This window comes from Salvia hispanica, chromosome 1 (assembly GCF_023119035.1).
Source record: "Salvia hispanica cultivar TCC Black 2014 chromosome 1, UniMelb_Shisp_WGS_1.0, whole genome shotgun sequence".
Classification (NCBI taxonomy): Eukaryota; Viridiplantae; Streptophyta; class Magnoliopsida; order Lamiales; family Lamiaceae; genus Salvia; species Salvia hispanica.
This window is the reverse complement of record NC_062965.1, coordinates 4,867,661-4,892,683: the sequence shown is the minus strand read 5'-3', so window position 1 is coordinate 4,892,683 and position 25,023 is coordinate 4,867,661. Positions and strand designations below refer to the sequence as shown.

The window sequence follows — 25,023 nt, the reverse complement described above, 5'->3', positions numbered from 1 at the left end:
AAAAATATAATTTTATTTTAAAAAAGAATTAAAACTAATGGCCAAAAACCAAATCATTTTGATTGGACTCATTTTGCCCAAAGTAATCAAAACCCATTTAAAAAAGCCCAAAATTAACCTATATTCTTCCTCATTTAAAAAATCCCAAAAATTAACCCATTCAAAACCCTACTTTTCATCTTCATCCTCATTCTTCTCCCCTTTCTCTCTTCCTTTTGAAAACGAAAAAAAAGAAAAAAATCAAAATTCAAAATCGGCGCCGCCGCGGCTCACCCACCGCACAATAGACCGTCGCGGGCACCGCCGCGGCTAGCCGACTCTCGGCGCGTCCTCGACGAGTAAGTGGCGGAGGGCCTTCCGCCCCATCGCAGATGTCCATGCCGCACCGGAAGCTTCCTCTACTATAGTTTGCCGTGGCTAAGGCGATTCCGGGGCGGTCGGCGCACCGCCCCTACTGTGGATGCTCTTACTTTGAATATCTAATGTTGTTATTTAGATGTAGTTAGCAATTAAGTTTTGAGTAAGCAATATAACGCTCCCCATAGTTATATATAAACAGAGTACATGTATGATATTTTAAATTTGTAAAATACATGAGAGAAGGAAATTATTATTTTTTATTTGTAAGGAGACGTGTCTCATTTAATTCTTGTAGTATAACCAATCCTTTTTAAAGAATGGTGATAAGCATATTAAGTCGGTTTGTACAATAAAATAAGGAGGTAAACAAAATTATTTTTTTTCCAATAAAAAATACTCACTATTTAAAGCTACGTTTTGTTTGAAAAGGATAGAAAAAAGAAAGAAAGGAGAAGAACTCATTCTAAAGGAAAATAGATTATGAAGGTAAGGTTGGAATACTTATTTAATATGTTATTTAGTCATATATATATTGAAGTATTTAAAATCATAGTGATGAGATTAGTAGAAACAGTACATAAATATTTACGCTCCTTTTTAATGAACACTTTCAATAATTATTAATTTAGATGCTAATGCATTTAATTATATTATTTTGGAACAATTATACACCTAATTAGTATTTTTGTAGTATGTGAGTGTTTTTTCAAATACATATATATATAGTATAGACATTAAGTACAAGTCTTAAGTATTTCCAACGTATATACATAGGTATATGTTTGATTTACAAACTATTATTTTTCTATATTTATACGTTTATAATATGATGATATGTCATTAGAACTATATGTCCGCAAGTGGAAGTTATAATTGCTTATATAAAGATAGAGAATATAGTTATACATATATTATACCGGGTTCATATTCTAATGTTTATAGCACCCTAATCTAAAATCAAGATCAAATCTCTATCTTTATATTTTAAAATGAGTGGATGAGATTAAATCTTACTAATCTCAATAATTAGTAGACAAAATATCAACAAAAAGGTAATATCGTCATTATGTTATCATATGATAATTTTCGTGAATGTTTTTTTATATCAACATAGTGTATTACAAATATCAACAATATGGCATAAGAATATCAACATTAGTACAAGAAAAAATCAACACATATTTATTGAGATTTTTACATGGTTTTATTGAGATTTTTTGATGTATTTATTGATAAAAATCTGGTTATCAACATTTACGAAAACCAAAATAAAAAATATCAAATTTCATCATCCGAACGTCGTCGAAACATATGCAATTGAGATCTCGTTGGAATCCTTATAAAATTATTTTTAATTTGATATATCTTTTGTAAAAATAATTTAAATCGATAGAGTTACTTAAATTTAAAGTTTTAAGATAATTTTAACGAGAGAGAATTGACATTAATATCCTCTAATTTTATTTATTACTTTTCTTAATTAAAAATATAATCCATGTGACATTATTTCAATCACTAGATCTTCTAATCTAATGGCTAAGATTTAATTTTAGTTTGAGATTGCTAATTAGTTAGCAATTGATCACTCCCCTATTATACCGCACTTAGCTTATAACTAATTATAACTTCAAATTACGTAGAAACATATGAAATTAATTTGAATCTATATTTATTGGATAGCGTCAAGTGTTGGGACATCAAGAAGTAGGGACAAGTGCTCGGTTAGATTACTTGTCGTAATCAGGTGTATAAATTACACTTTTAATTTTACATGTTTTATGTGCTTCTTTGATAGATATTTATATAAAGTGAATAATTGGACTATATGATGTGATTCAGATATGATTATGTGTTATTTGATATCAATAGTGTAATATGATGAAGATATATATGTGATTTGTGCAATTGATATATTTATCTATAGCAATGAAATTATCTGATGAAATATGATAGAAATATGTAATCGATGCAATTGATATGTTTACACATGGTTTTGAAATTATTTGAATAATTGGATTAAAGAGGATCTGTGACAGTCATGCCCTGGGTCTGATATCAATGGCAATGGACCTGCAGGTCATATATAATGACAATGGACCTACGGGCCATATACAATGGCAATTAGGGGTGGCGAAACGGGTTACCCGCGGGTACCCGCACCCGACAAGTCGGGTACCCGTACCCGATTTTAGCTAAATTGGTTGTCCCAATACCCGCCCCGTGATATACCGGGATTACCCGATACCCGTGTCGGGTATCCCGTACCCGACCCGAAATTCGAATAAAAAATTTAAAAACCATAATAATCGTCAATGTTCCCTAATTTACTTAATTAATATTGATGGTAAACTTTGAATAGATTAAGAATAAAAGTGAGGGGACTCTATAGCTAGTTCCGATGAGTTTTCAATTGTATGTTCGTCGGAATATAAAAATATTTCAAAAGAACTCATAGAAACATTTCATTTTCTTCACTCATTTTGGAAAAATAATAATATAAATACTCTTCTCTCTACATTATTATTCTCTCACTTTATTTTTTCTCCATTCTAACTATTTATTTTTAATTTTTCAAAATGAATGTGTATATGACTATTATTATTTAACTAATTATTTTTTTCTCTAATTTAACTATTTGAAACGCCTCTATTAATATGGAATGGAGGGAGTATTAAAAATGATATATGGCTCTAATACTAATAATAACGGGTATTAACGGGACTAACGGGTATACCCGTACGGGTAGTGGGTATACCCGCTACCCGCAAAACTCTAAAACACACTACCCGATCCCGCCCCATTTCCCGTTATCGTCGGGTATCGGGTACCCGATACCCGACGGGTAGCGGGTCGAGATGGGAATTACCCATTACCCGCTACCCATTTTGCCACCCCTAATGGCAATGGACCTACGGGTCATATATACAATGGCAATGACCTTCGGGTCATATATATGTATACAATGGCGATGGGACCTCCGGGTCATATTATACAATGACAATGGACATTCGGGTCATATATATATATATGTACAAAGGCAATGGGACCTTCGGGTCATATACAATGGAATCCCGGGCAGATACCAGACTTGATTTGTCACAAAATAATAAATAGAATAGAGTGACATATGCTTATCTATGTGGAGTTATTTTTAATAATTATTGATTATTGTTATCTATATTAGTTAAAGAATAAGTTTGATTGTTGGGCTGTAGAATTAAAGGTAAGGTTTATATACACTGAGTTGTAGCTCATATAAACCACTATAATTTTTCAAGAATAAGATATCAGTGGAGTTTTTGGTTGACGTGGGTCGTAGGAACTGCACGTGTAATCAGGTTCGGCGGCTGACGCGTTTTGGCAACCTTCTCCTCCTCATTCCAGGTTTGAATTTTTACACATTATTAATATCAATAAATTTAATCACAAATTTCAAAAGGCCTGCGAATTGAATTTTTTTTTTTAAATCTCTCAAATTTATAGGCATATATAAAAATATCTATGGTAGTTTCAAATTTCCTTATTCTATTTCTAAAACTTCTACATTAATGTTTTATAACGTAAAAATATTTAAAATCAAAAGATTTGTAACCGACATTAATCTAAATTTATTTATAAAATGGATACATTAATTGCCCAATACTTACCTCTTATATATGGATAGATAAATTAATATTTCCCAATATTAGCTGAATACTCTATATTATGTTTTAATATATAGCAAAAATAAGGTATATATAGATTTTCTACCTAAATTATGCACGCCGACGCGGTATACAGAATAAGGAGTAATTAATAACTAGGCCCAATATAACACAAAACTCGCCTTTTATGATTACATCGATCTCATGAGTTTAAGAAACTAAAAGATTGAGCATTAAAAATAAATGCCTAGGCCATATATAAACACAAATGGACATCTAGACATCTATCACTTAAAATATGGTGCAATATATTTCTACAAAATTTCTTTTCTTGGTTATTTTATGCTTTCTCATTTCAGGTTAATATCAATATCAATGTGATGTTTGTTCGACAAACTTAGTTTAATACTTCAATCTTTTATTTTTGCAGATGAAAGAGGATTAGTATCGCGTACTGAAGCAAAGACTTGCACAATTACCTATGAAAATCCCGCATGTGCAATACAAGGAATATCAATATGCACAAAGTGTCTGAAATTTAATACTAAGTTGACTTTTATTCGATGTGACACGAGATTCACTCCATCTAATTGTATTTGTGGATTCATGTGTCCACCATAGTCCTTAGCTAGTTGATTTCAATAATTGACTTGTGTTTTCTCTCTTTCAATATTGAGAAAATTAAATTATAAAATATGAAATTTACTTATTTATACCAAATGGCAAATGCTATTTATAGAGTAGCAAGAAAATATAATTCAAATCAAATGAGGTACTTTCTTAACTAAAGGTTTTCAAAATTTCACCAAGCAAAATTGAACATCAATGTCTGGAGTACACTACTACATATAGTGCATGGTCACAAGGTCTACGAATCCAATCCCATTACATTTGATCTATAGATCGAAGCAACTTGCCACCAAAAGAAAGAAAATAGATGTCAGTCAGAGTTAACTAGAGCAACATGTTGAGCAACTGATAGATGAAGTTGCAACAAGAACTTGAGTTAATGAAATTCTGGTTAGATGCCTATTTAGACATGGGGAAGTTTAAGGACCGCATGTCGATCCTAGAGTAAATGCGAATAATTTTGGACTCAAGCAGTGATCGATTAGTATAATTAAACAAAACGCTTGTGGAGGACGGGCAACTGAAGACTCCAGTCAACTTATGCCGATGTTTTTAGAGATCTCTTCACCAGTGAAATGAAATGAGATGTCTTATGACATTATTAGAATCAAATTGTTCTCATTCTCATTCATAAAAGGGCTAAATTCTATAAATGGGGAGTTCTACAAAAATGGTTCCACCAATAGGCTAGTTTTTTTTTTGTTTTTGCAAATGGGTGATACGCATCCTAAGAATGTGTATTCGAAATACGCATTCTTAGAATGCGTATCTAAGTCGCGCTTTTTTGTTCCCAAAAACAGAAGAAAACGCGGAGGGGAGGGCAAAAACGCAACGCATTCTTAGAATGCGTTTTTGACCTTCATAAATTGACGAACAGAATAGAATCGGGCAGAAGCTGCGCGAAGAATACAGCCTTTTTGCCTGCGAATTCCGTGCGCCGCTGCCGCCGCCGCCGCGCCGCCGATCCCGTCGTGCTTCCACCGCCGCCGCCGCCGGTCCCCCTCAACCCACGGTAAGTATACCTCTCTCTCTATTCGCGGGCAAGGAGGCTGGAGTTCGCAGAGGGCAGAATGCTTCTGCCCGATTCTGTTTCAGGACTAACTTTATAAAGTAAAATACGCATTCTAAGAATGCGTATTTAGTTTGAACTTCTGATTATTTGGTTTGACCGCCGAATCACCTTAGTTACGCATTCTTAGAATGCGCATTTCAAATACGCATTCTTAGAATGCGTATCACCCATTTGCAGAAACAAAAAAAAAACTAGCCTATTGGTGGAACCATTTTTGTAGAACTCCCCATTTATAGAATTTAGCCTTCATAAAAGAGATGTGTGATTACAATATCATAAACTGAATTCTGGTGTTAAATGAAATTAAATCAAAGTTTTGGTGTTGTTTTGGTATAAGAAAGGATGAACTGAGGTTGATTTGGTGAGTGAATTCTGATATTGAATGAAATTAAATCAAAGTTTTGGTCAGTGTTGTTTGGTATAAGAAAGAATGAGTAAGCTTCATTTATTCTCTATAATTATTCATTAATTTGCCAATTTTAATATGGGATAAGGGGATGAGGAGGGTGGCGGAGGCGAAGGAAAGGATGAGGACGAGGGCGGCGGTGGGCGGCGAAGGGAAGGGGACGAGGATGAGGATGAGGATGAGGATGAGAGCGGCGATGATTTGCAGAATTAAGTGAAAATAGCATTGTACGAAAAGTGTTGAACTTGTAGTGAAAGTATTAGAGGATAATTTGGTCCATTCATAAATATTGTTATAATAAGAAAAAAGATGAGAAAATAGATAAGAATTGAAAAATCTTATTTTCTGAAATATTTGCATGCCACGATCCCATATTCCGACAAGTCGGTGAATTTAATCAAGTTAAATTCGAAAGGTCTGCGAATTGAATCTTTTTTTTCGAAATCTCTTAAATTTATAGACATTCACTTCCTCTGTCCTTTAAAATTTGTCTTCATTTTAAGAAATATAATAGAAAATGGATTGGCAAAAGTTAGTGGCAAGTTGGTCCTACTTCTACTTATTAATTATATAATAAAATGCGAGTGAAAATGAGTTAGTGGAATGTGAGATTCATTATCAAAACTGGTAAAAGTGAAAGGTGACAAATTTTTAGAGACAAATGGAAATGGAAATAAGTGACAAATTTTCAGGGACATATAGAGTATAAAAATATCTATAGTAATTTTAAAATTCTTTATTCTTTTTCGAAAACTTCTACATTAATGTTTTATAACCCAAAAATATTTAAAATCAAAAGATTTGTAATTGAAATTAATCTAAATTTATTTATAAAGGGGGTGTTCGGTTTGCAAGATTGTATCCCGGATTAAATATGCAGTGTGTTTGGTTAATGAGATTTAATCATCTAATTCAATCCTAGATAGATTAGCATGAGATAATTAGTCATAGCTAACTCCCTATGAGTAAAATAATCTCACAACTCAATCCTAAATTATATCTTAGCATTATTTTATCTAGGAAATCGAACACCACTAAAATGGATACATTAATTGCTCAATACTCACCTCTTATATGTGGATAGATGGATTACTAGATTTAATAAGTACATATTTCCTAAAATATTTAGCTGAATACTCTATTATGTTTTAAAAATAAATGCCTAGGCCCTATATAAGCACAAATTTACATCACATTATTTACAAACAATAGTAACCATCTCTAGACATCTATCACATAAACCATGGTGCAATATATTTCTACAAAATTTCTTTTCTTGGTTATTTTATGCTTTCTCATTTCAGGTTCAAATTTCATAGTACACAATATACATATCAATGTAATGTTTGTTCGACAAACTTAGTTTAATACTATCAATCTTTTATTTTTGCAAATGAAAGAGGGTTAGTATTACGTGCTAAAGCAAAGACTTGCACAGTTACATATGAAGATCCCTTATGTGGAACACAAGGAATCTCACATTGCACAAAATGTCTGGAATATAATACGAAGTTGACTTTTATTCGATGTGACACGAGATTCAGTCCATCTAATTGTATTTGTGGATTCGAATGTCCTCCCTAGTCCCTAGCTAGTTGATTTCAATAATTGACTTATGTTTTTTTCTTTTTCAATATTGAGAAAATTCAATTATATAATATGAAATTTACTTATTTATACCAAATGCGATTTATAAAGTAGCAAGAAAACATACTTCAATTCACATGAGGTACTTTCTTAACTAAATGTTTTTAAAATATCACGAAGCAAAACTGAACATCAATGTCTTGAGTACGCTACTACAAATAGTGCATGGTCACACGGTCTAAGAATCCAATTCCAATACTGCTTGATCCATAGATCGAAGCAACTTGTCGCCCAAAGAAAGAAAATAGATATCTGACAGAGTTAACTAGAGCAATATGTTCAGTAGCTGATAGATGAAGTTGCAACAAGAACTTGAGTTAAAAGAAATTCTGGTTAGAGGCCTATTAAGACACAGGGAAGTTCAAGGACCACATGTCGATCCTGGAGTAAACACGAATAATTTTGGACTCAAGCGGTGATCGATTAATATAATTAAACAAAACGCTTGTGAAAGACGGGCAACTGAAGACTCCAGTCAACATACGTCAATGTTTTTAGACATCTCCTCACTAGTGAAACAAAATGAGAGGTCTGATGACAATATCATAATCAAATTGTCATTCATAAAAGAGATGTCTGATTACAATATCACAATCAAATTATTTCTCATTCTCATTTTCCTCATTCTTATTCACACGTACATGGAATGAATGATATGAGTGTTTGCTAGTAGATTCACTCAATAATTGACCTGAAGTTTATAGTGCTTTCATTCTTATTTTGCGATGATATATAAACAATAAGGAATTCCTCAAATGAATTGTATGTTAAAATAACTAAAATATCCTTATTCATTAAACAAGATTGAAGAAACGATCAAACGACCATGGAGATTATTTAAACACAGAATTGCAAAATCTAAGGACCTTGATATAATGTAATTATTAGTTTGCATTTTCTAACTCTGGTCATAATATAATCACATCCTTACATGCATATAAAAATGAGGTACTCCATGTGATTAATCTGTGGATTTATCTGCTAAAAATTCATAGAATTAATATGGATACATTGGCAAAATTCATTTATAATTTTTACAAAAACAATCGTGCCATACTCTAATTTAATAAAAAAATGACTTTTGATAACTAAATTAACATTGTTAGATGAAAAATCATCTTGATAAATGAATTTGAAAATATGAAATCAAATTATGTTCTCGTGATAAAACTATTCCAAATGAAAAGCCAATTTGCAAATACTTAAAAATTTTAGTATGATCATAGTAGTTTTTTAATGAGAGACATGCTCAAGTCTGCAGCTACGGCGAGTTATTATTAAAAAAAGTAAAACGTTCAAATAGAAGTAAAAAGATAAACCTGAAGCAAATAATGTAAAAAAAAGACATAAAATTTGGTTATATATTAGTTCAAGATTTAAAAAATCTGTATAGTACTGTAAAACAAATAATGTTTGGATTATTCGTAAATTATCCAATGATCAATAACGTATGTGTAATTGTTTTTCAACAATTTGCCATAATTTAATTAATCAATCGCAACAGTCCAAATATAATGTTCTGATTTCTATATTAGATCTACAGATCATCAAACTTATTTTTCAGCTGATTTCGGAAGAGGCAATTTGCCATAGTTTAATTAGCAGAGTATATCAAATTGCGTCATTTTTTTGTGACCGATCACAAAAATTGCAGTTTCCGATCACAATTTGGATCGATTGACTGAAATATGAAGCTTCTCATGGCTCACTATCATTGCAGGCTGCAGCCGATTTCTCAATTTTTGTGTTGGCCGTGCACTTCTCCTGTTAATCGAATAAGGGGCATTGCTTCAGTCTTCATCAGGTTTCTGTAATGCTTAATTTATGCATACTTGTGGAGGAAAGGGAAGATGGATTTTTTGTAATGCCTTTATATTGATAAGAGATCGCAACGGATTTTATTTGAGCTGCAGAAACAGGTTTCAGGCGTTCTGTGTTGTTATGAATTTAGGGCTCTTTTTCTTTCGAATATGCAGAGAGTAGCCGATTGTTAAGACTGCTTGAAATACGCCTTTTTTGGATACTTGAATTTGTTCATGCAAATGGCCTCCGTTTTACAACAGATTAAGAACTCAAAATTCATGCTTTCCCACACTGATTTTCTAAATGCCGTGTGGATTAGCTTGCTGTCGAAAAGATGGAAGTATGTTTGGACTTTGATGCTTTACTTAGTTTTCAACATATATTGGTTTGTGAAGTGGATTTCGATGATTTGGGATTTATCAATTGGTCTTTACTTATAAGAGATGGATGGCTCTCTCGACCTATAAGGATCAAATGTATGTACTGATGACACATAATGAAGCAGCTGAATGAGCTCCTCAATGTTGTAGCTGGGAAGAAGGTTCGAGAACTTTGCTTTCGTGATGATTACACTGCTCATGAGTTCATCCCTCACGTCCTTTGTGAAACATTGGAAGGTTACATTGTAGTAACAAAACATCTCATTGCAAGTAATAGCATTTTGGAGTAACCAAAGTAGTCTTGACGAGATTTCTCATATGAGGTGAGGTTGCTGAGAAATTTCTTTTACGTGATTGTATTAAGCACAAGAATGTCTACTTATAAGATTGCCAAGTCATGGGCCTTGAGTAGATTGATGGTTCAGGAAGTACTCAAGAATCTAACAATCACGAATCTGTATGGCCGTGAGAAAATTTGAGTTGTAGACTATATTTCAATGCTGAGCTCATGATTTGTCTTCCGAACTTGCTCTTTATCTGCTACATTGGATGAATGCGCAGTCTCTTCGGATAATGTCTCAGTCAGCCTAGCCTTCTATGATTACCTTGTGGGTGGATACAAAAAACCGCTTACCTTGTTCTGCAAGGTTGATTGGGCTTGATGATGTGACTATGTCCAATGTCCACTCTTCTTGCTAAGGTATGTGGATACTGCTTCACATCTCTCTTGTAAACATAATACATATTATTATACATAATTTTCCTGGTATTTTATATAGGAATATAGGATGCAGCCAATAAGTTGTCAATTCTGTTTCCTGTTTTGTCGCTTGAGAGGGTGATTTTTTCAATAGATGTATTATCATATATGAAAGGAATTTAACTTTAATTAACAATCACATTTAGTTTTTTACTCGTATATTCAATGATTGTGATATGACTTGTCTGATGAGTTTTTCACTTATTTATGGATGACAAATTGTAAAGAAAATCCACAGGTATTAACAAAAATGAAAAAACAAAAAGAAAAAAACGAAGTTTTCTAATCTAAGGATGATTGCAGACAGCCTAAAACAATAGTAATGTTGAAATGTGTAAGAATGTAGAGTAGAAATATCAAGAGAAAAGATGCAGTGAAATGAGGTTCAAAGTACACTTTAATTAGTCTTTATTCGTCCACTGATCTTGATTTAGAAGTACTATAACTTGCTTAGTATGCTTAGAATGTTGCACGTGCAAGCTAGTTTAAAACATTTACCTGGGTTTTTGAACCTGTATCTTTAGCCTGTTCATGATGGAAGAACATAAAAGGATTTGCGCAACATATCTATGTGAATCATTGCCATCTACACTTGGTCATTTTGGTCCTCCGGATATATGAATGTAATAGTCTTTGGCTCTAAAGAAAATAAAGAATTATCATGTAGGGTACTCCGTTAATTTGGTGTTAGTGGCTAAGTTGTATTAAATGTTATTTACTTCATATATGATGGAGTTAAAGAGGCATAAAAGTGTAGAAAAAGGATCATTTTTCTTTTCAATTGGAGAGAATTGAATAAAAACAGGTAAATAATAATCCGAGATGAGATTGAGTACCTTGCCCCCATCCCCATCAAGTCTAATGGTCTTTTTCCTTTAGTCTAACTTGATTCCTACTTTTTTTTACAGACAACCTTATGTAACAATGCATTACTTATAGATATCTGCAAATCAAGTACAGAGATAAACTAGCCATTCAACGATCCAAAAATTTATGCCAATAGTTTTTCTTATTGTTTTCCAACTGTAGTTTACATTTCCTTGATTATCCTTTCTTTATCAGACATTTTCTAGTTTTACTGCCACTAAATACTAATTGAGGGAGTTTCATCTCCTCTCCTGTAGATGATGGGTATACTAGGACATAAACTACAAAAACCAAGCTAAATTACGTTACTTGGCAGAATACAACACAATTAGCTCTTAGTTAATAAAGTATGACATCAACTTCAATTTCATACATGTGAAAGTTTTTACATATTTTTAATCATATCTTAATTTGTATGATAGACTTTGCTATCTTTGTTTTGCATGGGTGTGCAAGTGCAAGTGCTAAAATTAAAATGATACTGTGTCTTTCATGTTTTGGTTAGATTCTGCTTAATATATTTGAAATGCTCAGCAGAAGTATTTTGATTTTGAATGACATTTGATAGTCTATTTCTAAATTATTTTTAGATTTAGAGTTTAGTCTATTTCTAAATTATTTTTAGATTTACAATTTACGAGAATAAACTCCTGAGATATGCAATTGTAACCATTGAGAGTCTATGGAAACATTAAACATCTCTGTGTTCCAAAATATAGAAGGGATATTAGACGCAGAGGATTTTCTTTATTTATTTATTTTGCGGATAATAATGTAGTAAAGCACATTTAGTGACATTGAAAAACATTATCAGAATGATTTATGGTCTCATACTGATTGGCTGTTAATAGCCTGTTAGTGCTAATTCAGTAAGTTATTAACTCAATCATATTCATCTCGCGTTGTTTAGATATATGATTAGTATTTGCTGATAAAATAAAATGGGGTAGTGCTTCTAATGGAATAACAAATACAGTGTATTGGTTGGAAACTTGGCATAAATGAAATCACATTCATGTGATACCTCTCAGTGGGAAATACCATGATCCATGTCAGATTTTTCTTCCTTATTATGTACTCTCACTTTTACATTTATTTAGTTGATGTATCCGTGTTGTCAAAAATCTGCGCTGTCAAATTTTCTTTCTTTAGGTATAAATATTGATTGGAGAAAAACCTTGTTGCCGCCGCACTCAACTGGCTGAATTTTCTGCCTCGCCCCCTCTCGCCGCTATAGGTTTTCTTGAGAAGTCGAAAACAGTCTTTCCATTTGCAGTGAGCTTCTTGTTAAGATAAATTTCTTATTGAATTATTTAATTGTACGGATTTATATAAATTTGCCTCCAATTAAAGATCATTTTGATTTTAATTTAATTTCTATAAAATGTAGATCATTTGATTGTTTAGATATTCATCTATGCATGAGCCTTTATAATTCATTGACTGTTTGTTTTGTCAATCTGCATCTGTTATTGCTGCTCATATCAGGCTTGGATCTGTATCTGTTTAATATCATTTTGATTTAAATTTAATTTCTATGAAATGCAGATCATTTGATTGTTTAGATATTCGTCACTGGGCGAGGCTTTATTATTAATTGACTGTTTGTTTTATCAATCTGCATTTGTTGTTGCTGCTCGTATCAGGCTTGGATCTGTATCTGTTGAACATTTCGTTTAGGCATTCGGCAATTTGGTCATTTATGTTGAGTTTGTTTTGGGGCATGGTATTAATGTATAGCGACAGTATTATGAGATCCAGTTATAGAAATGTGAACACCATACAATTCTCCAAAAAAATTCTTGGTTGAGATGTATTAGAAAGTAAAGCATGTATTCATTCTGGATGTTATCTCTGACAGTGACTTTTTCTGCCCCACCCCCTCTCTTCCCCACTATAGGTTTTCTCTAGAAGTAAAAAAATGTATTTCCATTTGCAGTGAGCTTCTTGTTGTTAAGATAATTATCTTATTGAATTATATAATTGTATGGATTCCAATACATTTGCTTCTAATTTAAGATCATTTTGATTTAAATCTTATTTCTGTAAAATGTATCGTGTTGTTTAGATACATAATTAGTATTTTCCGGTAAAATAAAATGAGGTAGTGCTTTTACTAATGGAATAACAAGTACAGCGTATTGGTTGGCAACTTGGCATAAATGAAATCACATTCATGTGATAGCACTCAGTGGTAAATAGCATGATCCATGTCAGATTTTTCTTCCTATTTTTATGTACTCTCGCTTTTAAATTTATTTAGTTGATGTATCCAACTTTTTCTTTAGTAACTTTTTCGGAGGAGAGGCTGTATCCGCGTTGTCAAAATATTCTTTCTTCAGGTGTAATTAGTGAATTGTGAAACCTTGTTACCTCCGCTACTCAATTGGCTGAATTTTCCTCCCCGCTATAGGTTATCTCGAGAAGTCAAAAATAGTCTTTCCATTTGCAGTGAGCTTCTTCTTGTTAAGATAATTATCTTTATTGAAGTATTTAATTGTACGGATTTTAATACATTTACCTCCAATTTAAGATCATTTTGATTTAAATTGTATTTCTATGAAATGTAGATCTTTTGATTGTTTAGATATTCATCCCTGCATGAGCCTTTATAATTCATTGACTGTTTGTTTTATCAATGTGCATCTGTTGCTGCTGCTCATATCAGGCTTGGATCTGTATCTATTGATTATTTCTGTTAGGCATTCGGCAATTTGGTCATTTAGGTTGTGTTTGTTTTGTGGCATGGTATTAATGTATAGCGACAGTATTATGAGATCCAGTTATAGAAATGTGAAGACCATATGTTTCTCCATAAAAATCTTGGTTGAGATATATGAGAAAGTAAAAGCATGTATTCAATCTGGATATTTTCTTTGGATGATACATTTTTACAGTGAATATTTCTGCCCCACCTCCCCCTTTGCCCTGGTATTGGTTTTTTCGAGAAGTCAAAGATAGTATTTTCATCTGTAGTGAGTTCCTTGTTGTTAAGATAATTGTCTTATGAATAATTTATTGTACGGATTTTAATACATTTGCCTCCAATTTAAGATCATTTTGATTTAAATTTAATTTCTATAAAATGTAGATCATTTGATTGTTTAGATATTCATCACTGCATGAGCCTTTATAATTCATTGACTGTTTTTTTATCAATCTGCATCTGTTATTGCTGTTCATATCCAGACTTGGATCTGTGTCTGTTGAACATTTCTTATATGCATTTGTCAATTTGGTCATTTATGTTGAGTTTTTTTGAAGCTTGGTATTAATGTATAGCGACAGTGTTATGGGATCCAGTTATTAAAATGTGAACACCCTACACTTCTCCATAAAAAAGTCTTGGTTGAGATGTATGAGAAAGTAAAGCATGTATTCAATCTGGATATTATCTCTATCAGTGACTTTTTCTGCCCCATCCCCTCTCTTCCCCGCTATAGGTTTTCTCTAGAAGTCAAAATTCATCTTTTCATTTGCAGTGAGCCTCTTGTTGTTAAGATAATTATCTTATTGATTGTACGGATTTTAAGACATTTGCCTCCAATTTAAGATCATTTTCATTTAAATTTAATTTCTATAAAATGTAAATCATTTGATTGTTTAGATATTAATCTCTGCATGAGCCTTTATAATACATTGAATGTTTGTTTTGTCAATCTGCATCTGTTATTGCTGCTCATATCAGACTTGGATCTGATCTGTTGAACATTTCTTATAGGCATTTAGAAATTTGAGTATTTATGTTGAGTTTCTCTCGGGACATGGTGTTAATGTATAGCTGCAGTATTACTATTATGAGATCCAGTTATAGAAATGTGAACACCATACACTTCTCCCAAAAAATCTTGGTTGAGATGTATGAGAAAGTAAAGCATGTATTCAATTTTCACAGTGACTTTTTTTTGGATTCAATATTTTCCGTTCGGTGCACAGAATTGGAATTTGAATTCTATGAATTGTATTATAATTCCATATCAAATCCTTTGTTCTGTAAAAATGTTGTAATTGATATGGAATAGAGTTTGAAGAAATTATAGTGTATGTGTGCAATGTGTGTGCAGCGTGTGTTTAGATAGCCTGTTCATACTTATTGGCTGTTAATAGCCTGTTATTGCTAATTCAGTAAGTTATTAACTCAGTCATATTCATTTCGTGTTGTTTAGATAAATTAGTATTTTCCGGTAAAATAAAATGGGGTAGTGCTTTTACTAATGGAATAACAAATACAGCGTATTGGTTGGCAACTTGGCATAAATGAAATCACATTCATGTGATTCCACTCAGTGGTAAATACCATGATCTATGTCAGATTTTTCTTCCTATTTATGTACTCTTGCTTTTAAATTTATTTAGTTGATGTATCCAACTTTTTCTTTAGTAACATTTTCGGAAAAGAGGCTGTATCCGCGTTGTCAAAATATTCTTTCTTTAGGTATAATTAGTGAATTGTGAAACCTTGTTACCTCCGCTACTCAATTGGCTGAATTTTCTTCCCTGCCCCCTCTCTTCCCCGCTATAGGTTATCTCGAGAAGTCAAAAATAGTCTTTCCATGTGCAATATGTGTGCAATGTGTGTGAAATGTGTGTGTATTGTGTGCAATATATGTGTTACCTTGTTACCTCCGCTACTCAATTGGCTGAATTTTCTTCCCCGCCCCCTCTCATCCCCGCTATAGGTTATCTCGAGAAGTCAAAAATAGTCTTTCCATGTGCAATATGTGTGCAATGTGTGTGAAATGTGTGTGTATTGTGTGCAATATATGTGTTACCTTGTTACCTCCGCTACTCAATTGGCTGAATTTTTCTTCCTATTTATGTACTCTTGCTTTTAAATTTATTTAGTTGATGTATCCAACTTTTTCTTTAGTAACATTTTCGGAAAAGGGGCTGTATCCGCGTTGTCAAAATATTCTTTCTTTAGGTATAACTAGTGAATTGTGAAACCTTGTTACCTCCGCTACTCAATTGGCTGAATTTTCTTCCCCGCCCCCTCTCTTCCCCGCTATAGGTTATCTCGAGAAGTCAAAAATAGTCTTTCCATGTGCAATATGTGTGCAATGTGTGTAAAATGTATGTGTAGTTTGTGTGTAGTGTGTGTGTATTGTGTGCAATATATGCCTAATTTAAAGTAACTATTTGGAATTCTAGTTATCTACTTTTGATATAGAATTCAAATTGTGGAATTGGGATGAATTGGAATTGTAATTCAATTAAATTCCATTTTTTGCGGTACCAATTCAAGTTCCGTATGCCCAATTCCATGATACTGGACGGAGCCTGAGGGTATTTTTAGTCTTTTAATTTGTTAGGGGTATTAAACAAAAATCTTTTTGATGAATAAAGAAGCTCTTCTATTGTTTGCAGGGATAAGTGCACTATTTGCTGCATTTGAAGAAATGGGGATTTCGACTAAAAATATAAAATGGACACAAACTGAGAATGAAAAAAATATTGAACAGGAATCTCATGACAGGCTAAGTAGTCTGCCCTCTGAAATCCTAGACCACATTCTATTGTTTCTCAGCATGAATGAAGTTGTGAAAACCGGCGTGCTGTCAAGAAAATGGAGATACTTCTGGCATTCAACACCATGCTTGAACTTCGATTTTAGAGATTTCCGGAACCAGGAGCGCTGCCTAAATTTGAGTTACAATGAATGCGTGATAAAATTTTGGGTATTTGTCAAGTGCGCAATCGTGATCAGCTCACCCATTTGTAGACTTCGGCTCTACTGTGAAGTCTGTGATACCATTCAGCTTGATTCACTTTTATATCTTTGCGCTTTGAAAGAAGTCCAAGAACTTGATATTTTTACTGGATATGGAATCCTGCAGTGTCCAATTGATTGTGGTGTACCAACTCACATTGACGCATTTATACAGGGCGTGAATAGCCTGGTTGAGTTGCAACCATTGACAAGCTTTTCAAATCTCAAGACCCTAAATTTGGTTGGGGTCCAGTTTGATGATTCTGATATAGCTGCGAATGTGTTCAGTGATTGTGGTGTTCTTGAGACTTTATCTCTGGAACATTGTTGTTTTGTGATGAGAAACCATCTCAAAATTTCTGCCAATAACCTTAGAACTTTGAACTTTGTAAACAGTGGCCCTGATTGGTGGGATTATGCATGCATGTTCGACGGGGAGCTGGAACTTCATACTCCAAAACTTGTATCTTTCTGGTATATCGGGCCAGTGCTACAGCTTAGTCAATCCTCGGATATGCTATTTTTGAAGAATGCCTCCATTGAGCTCCGATATCAAAATACACCAGGGGACTTAGGTGCTATGGTTTTAGGTATTCGTCATGTCCAGGAGTTATCAGTGTCGCCAAATTTTGTCCTGGTATGTGTAGATTAAATACTATAGTAATGGTAGTACTAGTAGTATATTACTATCATTTTTTATCTTCTAATTTTGAATTTCTGCAATACTTTTGACATAATTGTACATTTAAAGACATGTTAATGGCATTTTTGTGCAGCTTAGGGACATGTTAGTGGTATTTTTGTGCAGCTTAGAGACATGTTAGTGGTAGTTTTGTGCAGCTTGAGTGATTGAACATTCTGTTAGTACTGTGATGTCCATTATAAAAACTTCTTATTGAACGAACATTCTGCTAGATTTTAAGGGTATATATTTTAGTTGTGTGTATCACTATATACTTATAAGTTGCGTACGAGTTGGTGATGGATATTCATATCTGTAAATGTAATTATCATGTGCTTTCTTCTTTGTTAGTACTACTCTCCTGAATTTGAAAAATATGTTGGCGACTTCAGTCCTCTCGACAGTCTGAGCAGCTTGAAGGTTGATATGGAATTCACGGGGGACCATATGGAGGGTCTAATAAAGCTACTCCAGCTTTCTCGTAATCTTGAAACTCTATGCATCCGATTCACTGAGGTACAGTTTGTTTGATACCATATTATTTGAAGCATGTAGAGTCTATGTTTATAACTAAAATATGGTTGATAATGCTTCAGCTCCCCGGGATAATCAGTTGGGAGTCCAGGAAAATCGATGTCCCTATGATATCACACAAGCTGAAAGTAATTGAGATTTTTACGGCCTGCGACCTGGAGAACTTGGTAGAGCTTATCAGATTCTTCGTTGAGAATGCAAAATCTTTAGAGAAGATAAACATCACGCAAGAGGAAGAAATGCTGGATCTGGAGGAATTCTACACCTTGCACGACGTTGAGTTAGCATGTGAATCAGTTTCTATATCCATCGGTTTAGCTTCTGCTTCTGGAACAGTCAAGATGTTTGACTTCTCGTTTTGGAAATGTGGTTCGGGTACAGCCGGTCAATCTATCGAATACGGCCGGTAAATCGATCTTTCTTCTACTTGCTCCTTATCATCAAAACAAAAACTAGGTAGCTTAATAAGGTGAACTGATGACATTATTATTTATAACTTGCTTAGACCATTTCGACCTTTTGGATATGCCATCTATCTGTCCTTGTTTGTTTTGAACTTTTGCTGTTTTGAATTGATTGGGATTGTTTGAAACTCTGTGATCAATGCATTGCTATGCTCTATTTTAGTATTTCTCAACTTTGATAATCAGTTTGAATATGCAATCTCTGCTTTGTGCACCTTGAATTTAACTGTGATGTGCATTTTTCTGTGCAACTTTAGAAATTAGAATTCAAAGATGAATTCCAGAATTTTTTGGTGCATTTTGCAAAAAAATATCCCAGCCTTCTAAGAGCTAAATTTCAGTAGTTTTAAACAAATGTGATTGTGATACAGACAACGGAGATCAGAGGCGGAAGATTTACAAGCGTGGAGAGCGGGAGATCATTTGGCTGTTGCAAGAAGATAACTTGGCAGAAGGAAGCACTTAACAGTTCAGAGATTTATTTGCTGATTTGTTATTTTGGTTAGTTTATATATTAGAGATCAGGAAGATATAATATTATGTTGGAGAGATTGGTTAAGGATGATTTTATATCGTAGGCCTCTTGTGTGAGGATTATTATTTCGTTTTCATTTCCCTCCATTCAGTAACTGAATTTCAGTTATATAAAGCCGAGTTCCTTTTATCAAAGTCGTTACTGATTCATTCCGGTATTGTGTTCGAGCGCCTCTCGTGCTCTATTTTGCCTGGCACCTTTATACTCCTAACAGAATGCATCAAATTTACAATATCCGCTGTATTTTCCAAAATTTGATACTACTTGGATCCTAAATTAAAGTTTAAGCTTTCAATCAAATTTTGCTATTTTTTATCAATGACTTTATATTTTATAAATTCATTACTCATTTATGAAATTAATAGGCATGTAATAGTAGATTCACATTTCAATAATTTTCCCATGTACTTATTTCACTAATTATTCATTAAATTTATTTTTTAAAATTCGCGTCTAAGATAAATTGAGATTCTTTATTTGGGATCAATAAGTAGATGCTTACCATGTGTAAAATTTGTTTTCTGATGCCAGATTTCCTGTGAGTCGGAGTTCATGTGATTTGTGGCTGACAGGAGAGGGAAGAGAGATGGGAGAGAAGAGAGATAAAATGAATTTCTTATTTTTTATTTTATTTTAATTAATTATGGATTAATATTCTAATTTATTTAAAATTTCGCTTAATCGTCCATTGACCGTTAGTTTTTAATCATCCCTTGACCGATTGTACGATGATTTCATTTGTTTAGGACTCAATTTCAAAAAGTAAATATTCCGAATCAAATTCTTATTTCGATCATATGTTTAGAGCACTAGCAATGGAAGGGCCCTCCCATAGGGCCCTTCTTTTTTTATTATTTCCACATCATCAATTTTTGAGAGGGCCTATCTTCCCACAATGGAAGGGCCCTTCCATAGGGCCTTCCCATTTCCACATCATCATTTATTTTGTTTTAATTTTTTAGCACTTATATATTTAATATATTATTAACTTAATTAAATTAAAATGTAAAAATATTATAGTACATGAAATAAATTTTAATTTATCTCAAATATGTGACAACTTATTAATTAACTAAATGAAAACCTAAATTAGCCCATCCCAAATATAGTCCATTCATTTAATAAAATTATTGGCCCATTCATTTATAGTCTATCTATTTAACAAATTTATTGGCCCACTAATTTATAGTTTAAATATAAATTATTAGGGTTAATCCTCCTCACACAACCGCCGCTTTCTTCTTCTTCTTCTTCTTCTTCTTCCTCCATTCTTCTTCTTCTTCCTCCTTGTTTCTTCCTCTCTCTCATTCTTTTTCAGCACAAAAAATTAAAAAAAAAAAAAAGATCAAAGGGATTGTGAAACTGAATTATGACTAAAAATGTGGAGTAACTGAACCTATTGACATGACAGCTGAAAAATATGACTGGAAGTAGATTTGCACATTGTGAATTCTAATATGAGTAAAGGCCAAATGTGGTCCTAACATATGACCGTTTTATTAATTTGGTCCTTAACATTATCTTTTTGATTATTTGATCCCTAACAAATAAACTCAGATCCGAAACGTTCCTCACTTAACAGAACCGTCAAAAAATAGACGATGACCGCAATTTGACTATATTAAATTACTAATGGTAATTAATTATACCTAATTATAATTCTTTTCCTATTAGCAAAATTGGAATAAAAGATAGTATCAATTGCAAAATGAAATGAATAATTTGTAATTTAATAGGAATTAAGAATTATAATTAGGTATAATTAATTACCATTAGTAATTTAATATAGTCAAATTGCAATCACCGTCTATTTTTTAATGGTTCTGTTAAGTGAGGACCAATTCGGGTCCGAGTTTATTTGTGAGGGACCTAATAATCAAAATGATAATGTTAAGGACCAAATTGATAAAATGTCCATATGCTAGGGACCATATTTGGCCTTTACTCTTCTAATATACAAAGGAGAGAGAAATCAAAGCCAAAACACATAAATACAAATTTATATGACCACTTTCAAGTTTCAATATAATGAAGCAACACTGGTCATAATATCAGAAAAAATTTAAAACACAACTTACCAATCGCAATTTATAGAGTAGACAAAAAGTACTTCAGATCAAAGGAGGTAATTTCAAAACTAAAGGTTTTCCAAATTCCAAGAAGCAAAACTGAGCAGCAATGTCTCGAGTAAACTATTCGTTCTCATGCTTTGAATCTAAAAAAAAAGCTAAAAACGACCACAAAAATAGAACAGTTGAGAATATGCTATGTAGAATCAGAACACAATCGTACATGTGGTGCATAAATATGTAATATTTTTTGATACAGACCACTCCATTATTCCAGTATTTCTCCAGCCCAGTTGATACGAACTTGATAATACGGGGCTTTAGAAGCACAACCAACATCTCATTTGCCACCTAAAGTTGGGAACTGACCAGGGTCTTCAATGGCCGGTGCTTGGAAGCCACTCCTGTCATTGGATCCAACATAGCCTCCTCCTCTTGGTCCACGGCCCCGGCCTCTCCCACGGCCACCAGGGCTGTAGTACCTCTCACCCTCAGCAGGCTTCAAGAATTCATTGATGCTGACAGACTAGACCACCCAATTGAACATGCATCAGATTATACTCCGAATCTTGCAACTTTCCAAAAACTAACTAATAATCTACTTAAATAGGTCAAGTATAAGTTCAACAAATAGATAACACTTGTATTGACAGCATAAACAACATTAAGAAGGCACGTGCAGCTCTATTGCAACCTAATTCATTCAAGAGGTATGATCCGAATCCATAACATAGATGCAAGAACGATGTAGCCTAAATTATATACATCATAATATAAATATAGTGCACAAATGATAGTACCTTTTTAGCTCTTTCTTCTTTCTCGGCTAAATCTTTCTTTTTATCCTTCTCGGAGCCCTGAAAAGAAGAATAACATTGATAGTTAGAAAGGAGATAAAATTCAAAATAAGCTAACAAAGGAGTGAAATGGCAATATTCATCAAGTATGAAGTTAAGTGGATCACCAATTTTATGAAGACATCATCGTTAGCTTTCTTGTCTGCAAGTTGTTGCATAGAGGCAAACTCTTTTGCATCAACCTTTCTTTCTTCAGTTTTAAGAGCCATCAAAGACTTCCTTTTCTCCTCCAGAAGCTTCTCATATTCTTCCAATGTCATCTCCTGAAAGTCATTATTTCCAAGTCAACACAAAATCAAGAGTTCAAAGAAAATCACAGTGGTTATAGAGCCTAAGCCATTATTGCAACAGTAGCAAGTCCCTCGTATTCAAAAAGCTACCCGTGAATCCTTGCTTAGGTTAAAGAAAACAGATAGGTTGAACAAAAATATTCAAATGGTATATATTCTTTCACCTTATCCTCAGCCTCCTTCTCTTCATTTTCATCTTTAGCAACATCCTTTTCGCCATCTACTGCAGCATTTTCCTCCACAAGAGGCTTCTCACCATTCAGGTTTTTCTCCTCTCCATTGACAACTTCCTCGGTCAATCTAAAAATACAGAAATTAGTTAACATCCGTCAATGGTTGGTATCCTGAATGAACTGTAATGGCTACCGAAGACAATTAAATTCTTACGGTGCAAGTTCATCTTCAGGTGCTCCCCAGTTTCCACGACCAGATCCTTCCCGTTTCATCTCATTTCTGCATAAATATAGAAGAAGTTGGTATATTGAGCCATCATGAAATCCAACAACATACAGCAGTAGAGACACTAATGACACAACACACTCCATACATACCCACGTCCGGTTCCACTACGGCGCTCAAATGTCCTACGAGGGCGCTCCACTTCTTCTCCAGCTTCTCCATTGCTGTAACCGCCTCTCCGGCCACCACGGAAAGAACCACGGGGTGCTCCATAGCCACCTCGTCTCTCATAAGGCTTTCCATCACCCTGGTCAGGTGCACCCTGCGGAGCAGAGACCTCCCTATTGCCATATGAGTTTCCATTGCTTGCAAAGTCTCTGCTGTATCCTCCACCAGCACCACCACGACCACGGCTGTATCCACGACCACCGCCATGGCCACCTCGTGCAGATTCAGACTTTGCCTCTCTAACTGATTGGATATACAAGTACAAAGGTGAGCAATGATTCCAAACAACGAAATCATCCATATAACCAATGTGCAACTATAATACATTTCAAATGGCAGTGAAAACAGAAAACAAAACATCCCTTAAAAATCTATAAAAATGCTCTGACAGTCTGACATCTAAATATATACACACTTCATTTAATCATGTCTTATTCAAATACCAATGTTAAAAGACTACAAAATCACTTTTTACAACTGTCAAAATTCTTACTTGAACATTATCACAAAAAATTGCTCAGTTCATGCGGCAGGAATTAATGTACAAATTTATTGAATAGAAAACATTTTCAAATACATATACATTATTGTTATATAAAGAAAAATGCGCCGACAACTTGAATAAGCCAAACAAAATAGCAAATTTATAGAAAAGCATTCATTTTTATTCATTACTCCATAAAAAGACAAGATAGAGAGAGTTAGAACTGACCAGCCTGGGCCGGCGGCAGTGGCTTAGAGGGGAGCTTGGCCTGAGGCGGCTGCTTGGCCGATGTTACAGCGGCCTTTTTCGGCTCGATCTTCGGCTGCTGAGCAGCAAGCAGCGAGGGATCCTCCGTATCATCGCCGAGCAAATCAAATGGGTTTACTGTGGCCATCTTTCGCTCAATAACAGCAAAGGAAAAACCCTGACTTCCAAATTATCACAGAAACGAATTGTTAATGGAGATTTTTATTCATGATTGAGTGTGATGAAATCAAGAGATCTAGCAGTGGTGAGATAGGAGTGGGAGAGGGGAAGATAGTTTAGAGTGAAGGAAACCCTAGCCGCAATAAACTGATTACACGAGACTGAGGATTTATCTAACGGCTGTGTTCGTTTCTGGTTTATATATATACAACATTTTCAAGGGTTAATATTATTAATCCCAATTCCTTTATTAAAAAAATGACAATTTTATTATTTTAGGCCCATTCGATTAAAAGATTAAATATAGTATCTTATAATCAATTACAGTAGTATAGGTTCATTAGATTGAATCTTACAATGTGTATCATAATGAGTCATAAATTTTAAAATAAGGCTATTTTTTAGCAATATATTATTCTTTTATATTTTTTAAATAAGACCCGTTATTGATTTAAAGCATATGCACCGCATGCTCAAACCACGACCCGGAACGCTCAAGTGCTAAAGCACAACGTTGTGGCTTGAGCACACTAGCGTTACACATTGTTGTGTGTTAGGATCATGTTTGGCGCGTCATTCGTTATGTCATTATAAAAAAAGTGTTTTAAAAATAAAATATTATAAAATAAATAATAATTTGCCTAATGGATTCTAAATAGTCCAACAACACCTTTTCTCTTTTTCTTACTAGTAATATTTATTTTTCATCTATAAATACAACTTTGGTATGATTTACTTCGATATGATCTAGTTGGAAAATTTTGGGCACGCTTCGA

General features: G+C 33.6%; 2 protein-coding genes across 4 annotated transcripts; one reads left to right on the top strand and one right to left on the bottom strand.

Moving 5' to 3' along the window:
• The first annotated feature begins 9,325 nt into the window (after positions 1 to 9,325).
• On the top strand, positions 9,326 to 19,628 carry LOC125200668 (putative F-box/FBD/LRR-repeat protein At1g78760). 3 transcript variants are annotated; one of them, XM_048098383.1, is made up of 6 exons: positions 9,326 to 10,642; positions 12,722 to 12,844; positions 16,937 to 17,916; positions 18,313 to 18,477; positions 18,558 to 18,901; positions 19,331 to 19,628. In XM_048098383.1, exons 3-6 carry the CDS (start codon positions 16,969 to 16,971, stop codon positions 19,401 to 19,403), a joined length of 1,530 nt encoding a protein of 509 aa, XP_047954340.1. In that variant the 5' UTR covers positions 9,326 to 10,642; positions 12,722 to 12,844; positions 16,937 to 16,968; the 3' UTR covers positions 19,404 to 19,628. The 3 variants fall into 3 exon arrangements, with proteins under 3 accessions (XP_047954340.1, XP_047954339.1, XP_047954338.1); XM_048098382.1 differs by lacking the exon at positions 12,722 to 12,844; XM_048098381.1 differs by lacking the exons at positions 9,326 to 10,642; positions 12,722 to 12,844 and having other exon boundaries at positions 12,893 to 17,916.
• Positions 19,629 to 21,736: 2,108 nt separating this feature from the next.
• LOC125200837 (RGG repeats nuclear RNA binding protein A-like) lies at positions 21,737 to 24,422 on the bottom strand. Its single transcript, XM_048098631.1, has 7 exons — positions 24,050 to 24,422; positions 23,262 to 23,580; positions 23,098 to 23,163; positions 22,875 to 23,010; positions 22,528 to 22,683; positions 22,364 to 22,420; positions 21,737 to 22,089 (listed from the first exon to the last, which is right to left on the bottom strand). The coding sequence occupies exons 1-7, from the start codon at positions 24,213 to 24,215 to the stop codon at positions 21,904 to 21,906; spliced, it is 1,086 nt and encodes a 361-aa protein (XP_047954588.1). The 5' UTR covers positions 24,216 to 24,422; the 3' UTR covers positions 21,737 to 21,903.
• Between the last annotated feature and the right edge of the window lie 601 nt (positions 24,423 to 25,023).